The 15,425-nt window shown below is 46.0% G+C and overlaps 1 protein-coding gene across 1 annotated transcript in view; it reads right to left on the bottom strand.

Annotated features, from left to right (window-relative positions):
- Nucleotides 1-15,425, bottom strand: part of RNF216 (ring finger protein 216) — an 81,504-nt gene that overhangs the window by 57,750 nt on the left and 8,329 nt on the right. Inside the window, exons 2-8 of the mRNA XM_080980993.1 lie at nt 13,816-13,932; nt 10,750-10,886; nt 7,195-8,031; nt 4,116-4,192; nt 3,204-3,306; nt 1,592-1,756; nt 1,250-1,364 (exon numbers count right to left, since the gene is read on the bottom strand). Coding sequence (XP_080837119.1) covers nt 1,250-1,364; nt 1,592-1,756; nt 3,204-3,306; nt 4,116-4,192; nt 7,195-8,031; nt 10,750-10,886; nt 13,816-13,882 — 1,501 coding nt within the window. The 5' untranslated portion in view covers nt 13,883-13,932. The remainder of the gene's footprint in view (nt 1-1,249; nt 1,365-1,591; nt 1,757-3,203; nt 3,307-4,115; nt 4,193-7,194; nt 8,032-10,749; nt 10,887-13,815; nt 13,933-15,425) is intronic.

The following is a 15,425-nucleotide window of genomic DNA, read 5'->3' as shown; positions in this document are numbered from 1 at the left end:
TGCAGTTAAGAGGTTTCCATGACACCAATGGAGCCATGAACTAGGCTGCCAGCCATGTTCTTTTCAGGCAGTTGATTGGTGTCATCACTGAACCCAATAATGTGAAAAGCAGAGGAATTAAGCTCCTGGGGGCTTAATTCTGCAACCCACTCAGGGGAAGTTCACAGGGATGGGGCACACTTTGCCTTTTCTGACTTGCAAGGAATTTCAGAGGTGCCTTTTCATGGAAAGGACCTGTCCCCGAATTCTGGGTGCACCGGCACCTCCCAATCCTCCATGTGCAGCTTAAAATCTGCCTCCAAGCACAATTCACAGAGCCCAGCCTACCTGAAGGACTGCTGTCCTCTGAATGGAGGCAATCATCAGAGACTGTGGGCAGATATCATGTACCAGAGGCCCTCATCGCAGGAACGTCAGTGGCTGGCTACCAGGGACAGGGCCTTCTCTGTTGTGGCACCCGGACTGTGGAATGCTCTCCCAAGCACATATACCTGGCACTGTCTCTAAAGCAGCAGGTAAGGACTATTTTACATAGCAAAGCTTTTGCTGAGTTGACAGCTTCTGGGTGCTCTACTGCTGCTGTTTGTATGTCTTTCTTTAAGTCTTGTCTATTCATATGCCTTTTTTATTGTGATCATCTCCACAAAGAAAAATGATTTAGTCCTCTGAAAGTTCTTTTCAAACTTGCGCCTGGCAGGCAAAAGCCACGTTCCTTTGCAAATGAAATAAACCCAACCAAATTACATAAGTGTGCTCATTACGTCTGCCGTGAGGTTTTCCATTTTGTGAGATGGCTTGAGCATCAGCCGAGGCAGAGGGGTAAAGGCCATCCCTTTGCAAAAGAACAGAGACACATTCCGGGCACTCAGTGCTCCTGTTTCATGGGAGCTGGGGGGCTGCAGAAAGCAGCAGGGGGCTGACAGGCCTGCCAAGACGGGAGGCTCCCTGGGTGAAGGAGCAGGAAGAGGCAGCAGCAGCAGCAAGGAGAAATAGTAGTCAAATGGAGCCAACCTGAACACAGTAGACAGAGCTGCCTCCTGGTCTCTTGCTCCTCCCTCCCTCCTTCCCACTTGTTGTCCCCAGAGTGGGTGTGCATCAGCACAACCCGATTCCTCTCCCAGCCTTCTTGGTGCTGCTGCTCATTTCTTCCCACACACCTTTACTTTTGACACACAGTGATGGCAGCAAGAAGCACCTTGAATGGAGCCTGGGCGGCCACTGAGAGCCAGCGCAGACAGCAGCTACCAACCTTGCTCAAATTTGAAGTCTATGTAGGAATACTGGTTCATTTCCTTCCTCCTTTTCCGCTTCCCGCTGGTTTCAGGAGACAGTTCTTGCCATTTTTTGATGGCATCCGAAAAGGCCTGAAGGAAAAGGCAGCGAGTCAAGATGGATACACAAATATGCAGGTAGAATGATGGTGGTGGTGGTGGCGGCGGTTGTTACTAATAATAATGGTGCCTTGGTGCCTCAGGGGGCTTGACTTCTTATACGCTCAGGCTGTACATCTCCCTTCCAACACTGAGTCAAGTAAATTGTTGTAGCAGTTTGGGGTAGGGGAAAAGAGAGAGAAGAAATGAAGGGAAGGAACCTTTCGTGTGATTGCATAGTGTCCCTTGAGCTCATGCAGCGCCCACTTGATGTCCTGGCTACTCAACATTTTGAAGTCAGCCATGAGGAGATCAGCCGCTTGGATAAAGCAGCGCTGATCAAGTGGTTCAAGTTTGGAGAAGTCAAAGTAGTCCACTTTAGGCACCTAAGAAAGAAGAAAAAAGGAAACGGGGAGGGAGGGAAGGGGAAAGAGTCAGCGCACACTTGTCTGGCCTTGGAAGTTTACCGTGATTATTATTCAAGCTTCACTCCATTTTTCCTCCAGCAAGCTCAAGATTCTCCCCCACCCACATTTATTCTCAAAACAACCTTGCAACGGAGGTGAGGTTAAAAGGTAGTGAACTGGGCATTTTCTATTCTTGACCTATGAGCCCTTCAGGTCCAAGGCTGACAGTGGATGAGTATGCCAATAATCTGAACTTGCTACCTTCCAATGAAATGATCTCAGAGAAAGGGAATTGTGGTCTGGAAAAGGCAACTTGAGAGGAAGGAGTAGGAAACTCTTGAGCCATAAGACTCCTGCCCCTAACCTATCCTCATAATATATATCTAGATAAGCTGCAATAGGCTAGAAGGGAAGATTCATTTTACTGGCCCAAATGCAGGGACTGGAAGATATATGTCCAGGTTAGAGGCCCAAAACTCCTACCCTGCCAGCAATCTGGTTCTGGGCCAGAGGAGCAAGAGCAGCAGTTGCAGACCTTAGAACACTCCCAAGGTGGCTTTGGAAGGGACGGCGTACAGAACAATTCCTGCCACTCCCCAGAGAAGGGAGAGATGTGTGGGGCTGGTAGGGGACTCCCTACTGAGGGGGACAGAGGCAGGAGTGAGGAGGTAACAGGATGTCACGGGAGGTGTGCTGTCTTCCAGGTGCAAAGATTCACGATGTGACAAAGAAGTTGCCAAGCCTTATGAAGCCCACTGACCACAGTCCCTTCCTTCTGATTCATGTTGGGTACACATGATACAGCCACACACAGCCTTCAACATACAGTGGTACCTCTGGTTACATACTTAATTTGTTCCGGAGGTCCGTTCTTAACCTGAAACTGTTCTTAACCTGAAGCACCACTTTAGCTAAAGGGGCCTCTTCCTGCCACCACACCGCCGGAGCACAATTTCTGTTCTCATCCTGAAGCAAAATTCTTAATCCAAGGTAATATTTCTGAGTTAGCGGAGTCTGTAACCTGAAGCGTCTGTAACCCGAGGTACCACTGTATAGAAAGGGACTATGAGACTCTGGGCAGGAAGCTGAAGAGGCTTGGGGCACAGGTGGTTTATTCATCCCGCCTTCCTGTTGAAAGCCAGAAGAGAGAGGAAAGTATTGGAAGTACAGCACTGGCTGCACAGGTGGTGCCGTCAGGAAGGGTTAGGCTTCTTGGACCATGGTCTCCGCTCCCTTGAGGAAGGACTTCTGGCAAGAGACGGGTTGCACCTCACAGCAGCTGGCAAGAATGTGTGTGCTAAGAGTTCAACCTTTTAACCTCCTCTGCCCCTTCCCTGAAGTCCCTTGAGTCCTGCCTAACGTACATCAAATAGCCTCCTTGCAGGGACTTCATAATTTCTGATTAACCTTACAACTTGCCACTTACCTTTGTCTCATCTGGGCTGGAGAGGAGGCTGCTATTTGGATTTAAAACCACTCTGCCTTCCTTCTTTGGATAATCTGGATTTTCCAGAAGAAAATTACAAAGTCTGCAAAAGCAAGAGGAGACCATTGCTTGGCCAGGGCTGTCAACTTACTTGACTCAGCTTTTCCCAACACACTCGTGCTTCCTTCTCCAGCCTGACACCCTCCAGATGCTTTGAGCTACACTGCCACCATTCCTGGCAGTGCTGGCTCAAGGGGTTGGTGGGAGTTAGAATCCAACAACATCTAGATGGCACCAGGATGGGGAAAGCTGGCCTGGGGGCTTGGCAGGCAGATATAGCCCTCCCCACCAGCCCTCAGAACAGCAGCAGCAGCAGCAAATGAAAGAAACAGAGAGCTGGATGCAACAGGGTGCAGGCAAGAGTCAGACCAGGGGCAAGAAAGATCCAGCAGCAGCAGGGGGAAAGGAATTCAAAAGGAGGCAAGCATTTTTATGTACTCAAGAGTTTTTCCAAACGGGGAAGGAGTACCCAGCTGTACATCAGAAGAACAACTTGCGAGTTTAAGCCCATTCTTACAGATGTAAAACACAAAAGAGTAAATCCTGGCTTCCTCTGCTGCCACATCTAACTTGGCCCCGTGGTAACCAAGAAGCAACATAAGCCTGGAATACAGAGGAGGCTATCAAGAAGCAGGACCTGTTTTGCTGCTGACTCTTTTCGCAAAAGATAGCTGAATAAGGACGGGATTGGCAAGGGGCCATGTGCCATGCTGACCCATAGAGCCCGGGTAGGCTAAGCCATAATGGTTGCTCCAGACCATGACCAGTTAATGAGAGCAGGACGCACCCACAAGTTTTTGGGTATCGCTACTAACTGGTTTGTAAGTGTGCCGCAAAAGCTTCCATACTTACATGTTTAAGTCACAGCAGTTTTTATTCTGTATTAGATCCTCAATGTACTCTCTGGTTGCATCTGGGAACCTTGCTTCCTGGATTTGGGGGGGGGGGGAGAGACAAAACCACACACATTTTGGTTGATAAGCAGTTCAAGAAAAGCTTCACCTTTATGGTGACGAGAGCTGGAAATAATATTTCCATGCAAACAGAGTGGCGGTTTTAGACTGAAATGTTCCCACTGTGTTACCTGTACACCAGCAAAGGACACTCAGTTGTGGGAATATGCCGAGAAAGAGCATTACTGTAAAAATGTAATTTATCAGAAACCTTTAGACTAGATGCAATGAAATGCAGAGCAAATTATTATTATTTATTAAATTTGTATACCACCCTTCACCCGAAGATCACAGGGTGGTTTACAACATAGAAGTACAAAACGAAAACACAAAATGCATGATAAAACAAAAGCAAAACAAACCTATAACCCTCCTCCCACAGATGTATTTAAAAATCCATAGAATGTTAATCGGCCAAATGCCTCATTGAAGAGAAACCTTTTTGACTGGTGCCTAAAGATATGCCATAAATGTTGTGCATGAAGCTACAAGTTTTAGTTGATCCGTTAGTTTAATGCATTAAAGGCCCAATTAGGCAGCTACATCATCAATTAACCAAAAAAGAAGAAAGTACCAATCAACCAGAACCAGGAAGCAGCACCAGTTTCACTTCACAAAATTGATGTTTTTAAGTAAAAAAAAAGTGTGTCGCAAGGAAGCATCCTTCTTAAGGAGTCGCTTTAGGAGTGCCTGCCCTGTGGTGCTGGGTTCGTTCCCAACACCTCCCAGACATCAGAGATGCTCTCCAACATCATCTGGAGGGGCCACAGGCCCCAACTCCTGGCCTACACTCTGGCAAAATGTGTTGCAACACACAAGAGTTATTACTCCAGACTTGTTTATTTTTTTATTAATTAGTGTGCCTACCACTGTGTGACTCTACGATTCTGTAAGCCGGAGGATGCAAAACCCTCTGCACCACAAACAAGGATCTTGTGGCAAAAACTCAAAGGATTCACTGAAGGAAGGAAGCTTGAAGTTTGGGTGTAATCTTCGACACCTCCCTTTCCATGGAGGCGCAGATTGCAGCTATAACAAAGGCGGCATTTTTCCATCTCCGCCAAGCTAAGCAGTTGGCTCCTTACCTCTCTCGCCCTGACCTAGCCACCGTGATCCATGCGACGGTCACCTCCAGACTGGATTATTGTAACTCGCTCTACGTGGGGCTGCCCTTGAGACTGACCCAGAAACTCCAGCGGGTGCAGAATGCTGCAGCGAGACTCCTTACGAGGTCTTCGCTGCGAGATCACATTCACCCGGTGCTATACCAGCTGCACTGGCTCCCGGTGGAGTACAGGATCAGGTTTAAGGTGCTGGTTTTAACCTTTAAAGCCCTATACGGCCTAGGACCCTCGTACCTACGGGACCGCCTCTCCTGGTATGCCCCACAGAGAAACTTATGGTCTTCGAATAAAAACATCTTGAAGGTCCCAGGCCACAGAGAAGTTAGGCTGGCCTCAACTAGAGCCAGGGCTTTTTCGGCTGTGGCTCCGATCTGGTGGAACGCTCTGTCACAAGAGACCAGGGCCCTGCGGGACTTGACATCTTTCCGCAGGGCCTGCAAGACAGAGTTGTTCCACCAGGCCTTTGGCCAGGGCACAGCCTGACTCCCTCCCTTGGCAATCTTCGCGGAGCTCTGGCCCAATGGTTGCCAGTGGCTTGAATTAATTAATTTTATAACGAATGATTTTAGACTGTTGTTTATGCTGTACTTTTGTACTGTTTTATTGTTGTTAGCCGCCCTGAGCCCGGCTTCGGCTGGGGAGGGTGGGATATAAATAAAATTTATTATTATTATTATTATTATTGAACACTGCCCAATTGAGGCAAGATTTATACAAGATGTGGCCCACAAGGGCTTTCCATGTGCACCTGGTCACGCGCATTTGCTCACATCTGTTGCCCATCTGCTAGGCACACCAATCCCTGGCACACAAACAAGGGCAGCACATGGAAAGCTGACGTGGGCAAGAGCTTTCCACATGGAAGATGAAGAAGTAGAATCAGTTATGATACATTGGGCTAAAGATATAGGACACAATATACCAATAGATGATTGGGGGAGATTATGGAAAGAAGGAATAAATTTTACTGCCTGCAGTGCTTTAAATGAAAATATAATGAAAATGATGTACAGGTGGTATATAACACCGGTAAAACTAACCGAAATGTATAAAACAAATAACAAATGTTAGAAATGTAAAGAAAAGGAGGGCACATTTTACCGTATGTGGTGGGAATGTAAAAAAGTAAAAGACTTATGGGAAATGGTTTATAATGACATTTTAAAAAGTTGAAATATACATTTTCAAAAAAACCAGAAGCGCTTTTACTTGGAATGGTAGGTACAGAAATTCACAAGAATGATAAAAAAATGTTTTTATATGCGACCACTGCAGCAAGAATACTATTAGCCCAACGATGGAAGCAGGAGGAAATGCCAACAAAAGAAGAGGGACAAATGAAAGTGATGGACCATGCGGAGCTGGCGAAACTAACAGGGAAAATTTGAAACCAGCAGGACCACATTTTCCTAAAGGGCTAGAAAAAAATTATGTCATATTTGAAAGACAATTGTAATTATTTAATATTGCTTGCAGGGTTACAAGAAGTTTTGTAGGAAGATTTTACAAATTATTGTGAAAAGGATTAAGTTTAATTGATGTAAGATTTGATTTATAACAATAAGTATAGTAACAAAATGCAAAACCAGAAAAGGATTTAGAAAACCGTTAGAAGGGGCTGAGGGAAGTCAAAGGCTGTGACAGCCAAAGATTTGTCATGTTTTTTTCTCTTTTTTTGGAGTTGTTATGCTGGAAAATATGTGTAAAAACCAATAAAAAAAGAGCGCTTTCCACATGATGTGCATCCCATTCAGTGAAGCCAAAGTGATCACAGTGGGGGAAAATGATTGCGCTGTCATTACCTCTTCTTGACGAGTGCCACACTTATGAAGGAGACCCGACAACGACACTCACCGTTTCCCTGATGAGAAGAGCAAAGAGGTCTTTGTCGAGCTGAGGAGCAGTGCCTTGCTTGGGAACGTCGCTGGAACCAGGATCGGGGGGCCCTCGGGCTGGCGAAGAGGGGCCCGCCTGCTCATTGACCGTTGCCTGCTGCCCACCTCCCTCTTCTTCTGGTGGGTGAGCCAGCTGGGGGGAGGCGGGGCCGGGGATCCCGTCCTGCGGAGGCTCCGGCCTGGGAAAGGCAGGCCCAGGGATCTCCTCCTGGTACGCCCTGGGCAGCGGGCCCAGGTCCATGTCCCTCTGCCCTTGCTGGGGAGAAATGAGGTTGACCACGGGGCCTGCGTCCTTCTCAGCCGGCTGGAAATATGGGTGGTCCAGCCGCATGTTCTCCTGGATGCACCGGACAGTCCCTCCGAGGGGCGGTGCTAGCCTCGGTTGCAGCTCTCGCTCCCTCTGCTCCTGCCCTTCCTCATCAGCGGGCAAGACCTCCTCCAAGTTGATGACCTCCTTCTCGCCGCCGGGTCTCGCCTCTCTCGTCCGAGCCACGCTGGGACCAGGCTCCGGAACAGCCCCATCGCCGTCCCCCCTCGGCCCAACGGGCTCCGGGGTTTCTGGCAGTTCCAAGACCTCGTTCTCGCTTTCCTGCCGTCCCAGCGCCACGCCAGCGGCCTTCGCGCAGTTCCGCCAAGCGCCAGGCGGTCTCGGGGAAGGAGGGGTCCTCGCCTTCTGTCCATCGTGGGGCCCTGGCAACACGTCGCCCTTGGATCCTCCTTCCCCCGACTTGCTCGCACTCTGCCAGGGAGCCGCTGGTCTGATCACATTGGAGCGCAGAAGCTTCTTCGCTCCTGTCTTTAAAGGGATATTAAACCGTGGTTAGGCTAGCCGTTTCTTTGGAAGGCTGCTTCAGGTTGCAAGTACAGTGGTACCTCGGTTTACAAACTTAATCTGTTCCGGAAGTCTGTTCTTAAGCTGAGGCACGCTTTCCCTAATGAGGCCTCCTGCCGGCGGTGCCCTTCCACCATTCGACTTCTGTTCTTAGACCGAGGTAAAGTTCACAAACCAGAACATTACTTCTGGTTTTGTGGAGTTCGTAAACTGAATCGTTCGTAAACAGGGATGTTCTTAAACCGAGGTACCACTGTATATAGCAGCGATGGCCAAACTTGGCCCTCCAGCTGTTTTGGGACTACAGTTCCCATCATCCCTGACCACTGGTCCTGTTAGCTAGGGATGACGGGAGTTGTAGACCCAAAACAGCTGGAGGGCCAAGTGTGGCCATCACTGCTATATAGGATTTAGAGTAAGCATTTCCTCGTTTTGCTCCTGCTAAGGTGGGCTCACATTGAAAGAAAATTAACAAGCAGGATTTTAAGAAGTGGATTTTCTCCCTTTCAGGGAGGCATTTGGCAGCTGGTGTTAAGGGGTATTTAAAAGCATGTTTTGCGACTTCCGGGTTGGCGCCATCGCCGAATGGCGGACTCCCTCCGAGCTCCGGAGGGAGTCTGCTCGGCAGGGGCTGGGTCCTACCGCACCGGCGATGCGGGGACCCTTAAAAACCACGGCCACGAGGGCCGTGGACATGGAGACTCGGCTGGCACCGTTAGCGCCCTCCCGACTCGTGAAGGAGCCTTTTTAAAGGCTACGGATCGGGTGCCGGGGAGAAGCGTGGTGCTTTGAGTCCTCTGCTATCCCTGCCGAGCGCAGCCGCATGCCATCCGGCGGAGAGCGCTGACTTCTTCCATTGAAAATTCGGACTTCTTAACAACAACCCGTGAGTAATTTGGCAACCGGGTTCAAAAGGAGGAAAAAAAAAGAATTTTTTTTTTCGGATTGGACACGAGCGGGGGGGGATCCAAAAAGGAAGTCAGTCCCCCCCCCTACTGTAAACCTTCCAAAACAAGGACGGGGAAACCAAGGTCCAAAAAGATTTGTATTGCTGATAAAAACTAAGAATTCCACGATGGGGAACTATAAGAACTGTGCTGGAGGAAGAATTGAGGGAGAAGAAACGTAACCCCCCCCCCTGGGAACCGGGGTGATTGAAGAGAGAGCCTGGTGAAAAGAGTCGGAGATTTTGACAGCTGTCAAAGTAGCTGTCAAAGTCGGAAAGCAGAGAGGATTTTATTATGAGAACCTTGCTGGTTAAATTTGTTACAATTTGCTATAACTCGTTAAAACTTGGATACAAAATGGCGAAAACATGGATAACAATCGGACTTTTGGACTAGAGAAAACAAAGTTACAACAATCCCCCTAGAGGAGTTTCGGGACATTACAAAGATGGTCGTAAGTGGAAAAATACCATTGGAACTTTACAGGACTGGTTATCTTCTGGGAAAGCTGCAAAACGGAAATAATATTTTGTCTACAGGGTGTTCAGCTAAAGGAGACAATAGAATTTTCTATTGAAGAAAGGAAGGGACTGAACGCAAGTTTTTGTTCCTGAATAACAATAATCCCTGCAGAGTTACTAAGCTTCTGAATTAGAACGTTTTAGCAGCGGAACAAGAGGAAATTGGACTACAATTTGGAAAGAACAATGGGGGGAGTTTTATTAAAGATCTGAAGTTAAGTGTTTAAAAAAAAAAAATAACTATAAAAAGAAAAAGCTAGCAAGGAGTTGGGGGAAATAGGTGATTTATGGACTTTAAGAATTCCAGGCGGATAACATGGTTTGGTGGTCAGGGGGAAATTAAACCGGGGACAGGGGGGGGAGAACTAAAATCCAAAGGCTTGCTAACTTCTTTTTTTCTGAACTGGCTCTTTTTCATCTATTATACTTTTTATTTCTTATTTCTGATATTTCTACTGTGTGGGGTGTCCTTATTATTAAAAAAAGGGAAATTGTGGAATGAAAATGGGGTGGGCCCTGGGAGAGAATTTTTGTCTTTTATTAAGGGTATTGATGAGGAGTGTATAAATTTTAAATTCGGATAATGGTCTAAACAAATTAAGTTTCAATTAGAACTGAGAGCTTGTGGAGCCAACAATATGAAAGAGGAATATGGTAGGGGTGGGGGAAGGGGGGAGTCCCGGAAAGTGGATGTATGAAAATAAGGCTTTGAATGTATTTTAACTCTTACTTTCTGTATTTTTGAAAATCTTAATAAATATCATTTGAAAAAAAAAAAATAAATAAAAGCATGTTTTGCTGTTCAAAAAATGTTGTGCTTCCTCAAGGTAGTAGCAGAACAGAGCCGCTACCTGAAACAGCTGAAAGATTCTAGGATGAGCTGTCAGGGGGCAGCCCACCATCCTCACATTTTAAGATGCCCTGCTAAGCTCACTTGGGCAAAGTTTTGGAAGCCAAGTGAGAACAACTCCAGAATATGAGACGGGGGCTCGATTTGTGTCTTACAGCGGGGGAGGATTCATGCATCTGTTACAATGAGAGTCAAGCTAACTAAATCAATGCCAGATTTTAAAAAGTTTCAAATAATAAATAACATATAACTATTCCGTTTTAAACATACATCTGGGATGGGGAGACCATACTGGTTGTATACTAAGCCTAACACAAATTTCAATTTTTGCTATACTGGAGGATGGCCAGGGCCAAAGAGTTACCTCCATCAGTATGACTACATCGTCGTCTTCCTCATCCTCCCACTGCCGGCGAACAGGAATGTCCAGCATCACTGGCAATTCTTCATCCGAGGAGTCGGATATGGTGATAAGCCCTTCGTCTCTGTGGTTTATTCTATCTGAAAGAAGGAAGGAGAGAAAGGAGAGACAACTTACCTATCAGCTGAAGGTTCACAACAGAACACTAATACAGCCGTACCTTGGTTCTCAAATTTAATCCGTTCCGGGAGTCCATTTGACTCCCAAAATGGTTCGAAAACCAAGGAACGGCTTCCAATTGGCTGCAGGAACTTCCTGCAGCCAATCAGAAGCCACGGAAGCTGAATCGGATGTTTGGCTTCCAAAAATCGTTCACAAACCAGAACACTCACTGCTGGGTTTGCGACGTTCAGGAGCCGATTTGTTCGACAACTAAGGTGTTTGACTACCAAGGTACAACTGTAGTTATTTCTAGTTGTTATAACTTCAATCTGAAATATGTTACCCGAGTTTGCCTTATAATAAAATGGAAGAAGAATTCTTTTTTTAAAAAATAGTATTTATTAAGGTTTTAAGTTTACGAAAAGGCAAAAGAAAAAACACCAAATTAAACAATAGCAAAACAACACATCACAATAAAAAAACAGAAAAATAGAAACAAAAAAAACAAAAAAACAAAACAAATCGAGCCTTCCCATAACTTATCTTTCATTTGCTTGTTTCCCTGACCTCCTCACACCTCCCTTTTTTGTATTCTAAATCAAGAAACCTCGAATAAAATTTAAGATATTAACCGACGCTAAGGAAAGAGGTGGATTTGCCCTGCCAGACTTAAAACTTTATTATGAATCAGCTGCTTTTTGCTGGCTGAGAGAATGGATGCTTCTTGAGAACACTGATGTGTTGGACTTAGAAGGCTTTAATAATGTCTTTGGGTGGCATGCATATCTGTGGTATGATAAGGTCAAAGCACATAAAGCGTTTAAAAACCATATTGTCAGAAAAGCACTGTTTAATGTTTGGATAAGATATAAGGATTTGCTTGAGAGTAAAACCCCAAGGTGGCTGTCACCAATGGAAGCGAAGGCTCAGAAAAAGCTCAATATGGAGGCTAAATGGCCAAAATATTGGGAAATTTTGGAACAAGAGGGAGACAGATTAAAACTGCAGAGTTTTGAAAAATTAAAAAATAGAGTGCAAGATTGGCTTCATTATTATCAGATAATGGAGGCATATAATTTGGATAAAAAAATTGGCTTCCAGGTGGAAAAATCAAAATTGGAAACAGAACTGTTAGACTCCAAAACTAAGAATTTGTCAAGAATGTATAATTTGCTGTTGAAATGGAATACTCAGGATGAAACGGTGAAATATGTTATGATTAAATGGGCACAAGATGTTGGACATAATATTATGTTCGCTGACTGGGAACAGTTATGGACCACAGGTATGAAGTTCACGGCATGTAATGCCTTAAGAGAGAATATTATGAAAATGATATACAGGTGGTACATGACCCCAGTCAAGCTTGCAAAAATCACTTGCCCGAAAATAAATGCTGGAAATGTAAAGAGACGGAAGGTACATTCTTTCACCTTTGGTGGACATGCCCAAGGATTAAGGCTTTCTGGGAGATGATCTATAACGAAATGAAAAAGGTATTTAAATATACCTTTCTGAAGAAACCAGAGGCCTTTCTCCTGGGCATGGTCGGCCAATTGGTGCCAAAGAAGGACAGAACTTTCTTTATGTATGCCGCAACAGCAGCAAGAATACTTATTGCAAAGTATTGGAAGACACAAGATCTACCCACTCTGGAAGAATGGCAGATGAAGGTGATGGACTATATGGAACTGACGGAAATGACTGGCAGAATCCGAGACCAGGGAGAAGAGTCGGTGGAGGAAGACTGGAAGAAATTTAAAGACTATATACAGAAACATTGTAAAATTTATGAATGTTAGAATGATGTTGGAATGAATCTATTTTAGCAAAAATGTATCAAAGATTTAAGAAAAATAGACTGTTAATTGGTGAAAAGAGGGAAAGTAAACTTATATTAAGATCAAGATAAATTTTCAGGATAAAAATTTTGAAGAGAGGGAAAGGATTTGCTGAAAAGAATTCAAGGGCTCTGACTAAGGCCACTTGCCACTGGAACAGTCTTGGCAGTGCCAGAGGCATGCCACAGTCTCAAACAAACTTGAGTGCTATGAAGATGCCGCTGCCCCAAACCAGGGCAGGATGCCAACAGAGAACTGCTGCAGGTGGCAGAAGATAGCCTGGCGATAAGGTAACTACTGAATTAAATCCTCTCCTAGGAATGGGAGGGAGAAGGTGAGATGCAATTGGTTCCTGAAGCAGTATCACTTTAGAGAAGGGATGGGGAATCTCTCGGGCCTAGGCTGAAGGGAATGCAATTGAGAAAAAGACTCCTTTCAGATCAAAGTGGTTGCAACTGGCATTCCACACTGCAGGAGAAAGAAGTGGAGAGGGAACCCTGTGCCCTGTAGCTCTTGCCACTGTTGAAGGCTCCACCTCAGTGCAATGCTCCTCATCCCCCATGCCTGCAATGGGGACTAGAGCTGACTTGTTCAAAACGACAAGATACCAGCTTGGAGAAGGCTGCGACAGCACCCGTCAATAGTTCCACCAGCCCAGAGGTCTCCAAACTAAGGCCCACAAGCCGGATAAGGCCCGAGGGACTCGTTTATCCGGCCCACGGCGACCCCTGCTGCCCACTGCCGCCGTCTGCTCTTACCGGCACTGCGCTGCTGCCCACTTCTGGGTCAGAGGAGCACTGGTAATAGCTTGTGCGCAAGCGCAAGCATTATTTCCGGTGCACATCCAGGTCGGAGGAGGCCCGTGCACATGCGCACAAGCTATTTCTGGTGCTCCGGAAGTGCGCTGGAAATAGCGTGTGCGCATGCGTATGGGCACAAGCTCCCCCGCCCTCTGGCCCGCCGCGCGATCGGCGCTGGAGACACCGGCTCGAGGCGCAGTAAGTTTGCTGACCCCTGCGGCAGCCTCATGCGCTGCACCTGGAAGAACCAGGAATATTGTCCTTACCTTTCCCTCGGTGGCTCCGGAAACTGTTCAAGTCAATCACTTCTTCGTTTCCACCTCCCTCTGCCATGTTAGAAAGCTAAGAGCTCCAGAGCATGGCACTCACTCTGCCAACAGCACCTGCAAAGGACAAGGTGAGCAGTTAGATCACACTTCTGGTTTTATCACGTGGTGGAGGTTGCTCCAGACAGAGTTTACACAAGGTTCATTTTCTTATTAATCTGAGCAGCTGGGTTTTAATTGAGAGGTAGGCAACTGCTGGGAGAAATCCAGGAAATCCTTGTACAAATATGCAGAAATCCATCCGCAGTTGCTAATCCATCCACAAACAGGACTTCCGTTTACCTGAAGATCCAACAGGCAAGCACAGAATCTATTACTGGCTACAGAATTTGCCCACCTTTGGCAGGGGTAAGCTATGGAAGGCTGACTGCCAAGTAAGCATGTGCAGGACTAGGCTGTAAATCGCAGCTCTGGCTGTAAATCAGAAACAAATTTCTAGTCCTCATGCTGCAAAAAACACAAACTGAAAGCCCATCTTATAATCACATTTGCAAACCCAGGAGAGCCGCCTGCTGCCAGCCTCCCACACACAGGCATACCAGGATCACCAAGTATGATTATCTCCTGTTTTCCACCTGGCAGCGGCTAAGTTAGAAAAGCTCAGGGTTAGAGCGACAAAAGTGCTAATTCAGGGTCCAAAATCAAATTATGATTGATTGTAACAAAAATTCCAGAGAAAACATTTGGCCAGATTGCATGTTTCAACCCCTTAACCAAAGACCACCCAAAAAGCATCATACATGCTTCACAGAAGGAGGGCAGTCTCCTATAGAAATGTTGATTCTGGCTTCTCTCCTGTCTGCCAAGGTACCTGATAATGCTTTACCGATTGCATTACCTGGGCAGTCTGGCCACTGAGATGGTAAATACTTTATCCTGGATCCAGGTCACAGGCCCACCCTATTCATACCCAAATATGCCCTTAAGGCAGGATTTGTAAGTAACTGCTGGGAAAGGTTTCTCCAAGATATCTCCTTTTGTAGAAGAAATATTCAGAGTAATTAAGAGAGCCAAGAGGGCTTTTGGGGGACTGTTCTGTGTGCTAAAATAATGTGTATTTTTCTCAGGGAATATTTCCTAAATTTTGAAGGATGAAGGATAGGTTTTCTGTGGAGTGTGTGTCTGCTATGTGTGTGTACCCTAAAATTTTAAAACAGGAGCATCTGAAGGACCATCCTTTTATAACTTTTAGAAAATTGGATGCTTGGTGTTATATTAATAATATGCAACTGCTTTTTGAGCTCCACCTGAGAAGCGGAATATAAATACAATTAAAAAATGAATAAAATAGCTGTTCTTCATTTAAAAAGTGTATTTGATCAATAAGTTAGAACTAAATATCACAGTCCAACAACAGTCCCCTGTGCTAATGTGACTGGGCTTTCCTGTTCTAGATACAGTGGTACATCCGGTTACGAATTTAATTCATTCTGGAGGTCCGTTCTCAATCCTAAACCACTTATAACACGGGCACGCTTTCGCTAATGGCACCTCCCGCTACCGCCACATGACTTCTGCTCGCATCCCAGGGCAAAGATCGCAACCAGGAA

Source organism: Podarcis pityusensis, assembly GCF_964106645.2.
Source record: "Podarcis pityusensis genome assembly, chromosome: 14".
Lineage (NCBI taxonomy): Eukaryota > Metazoa > Chordata > Lepidosauria > Squamata > Lacertidae > Podarcis > Podarcis pityusensis.
This window is presented reverse-complemented; position numbering and strand designations above follow the sequence as displayed.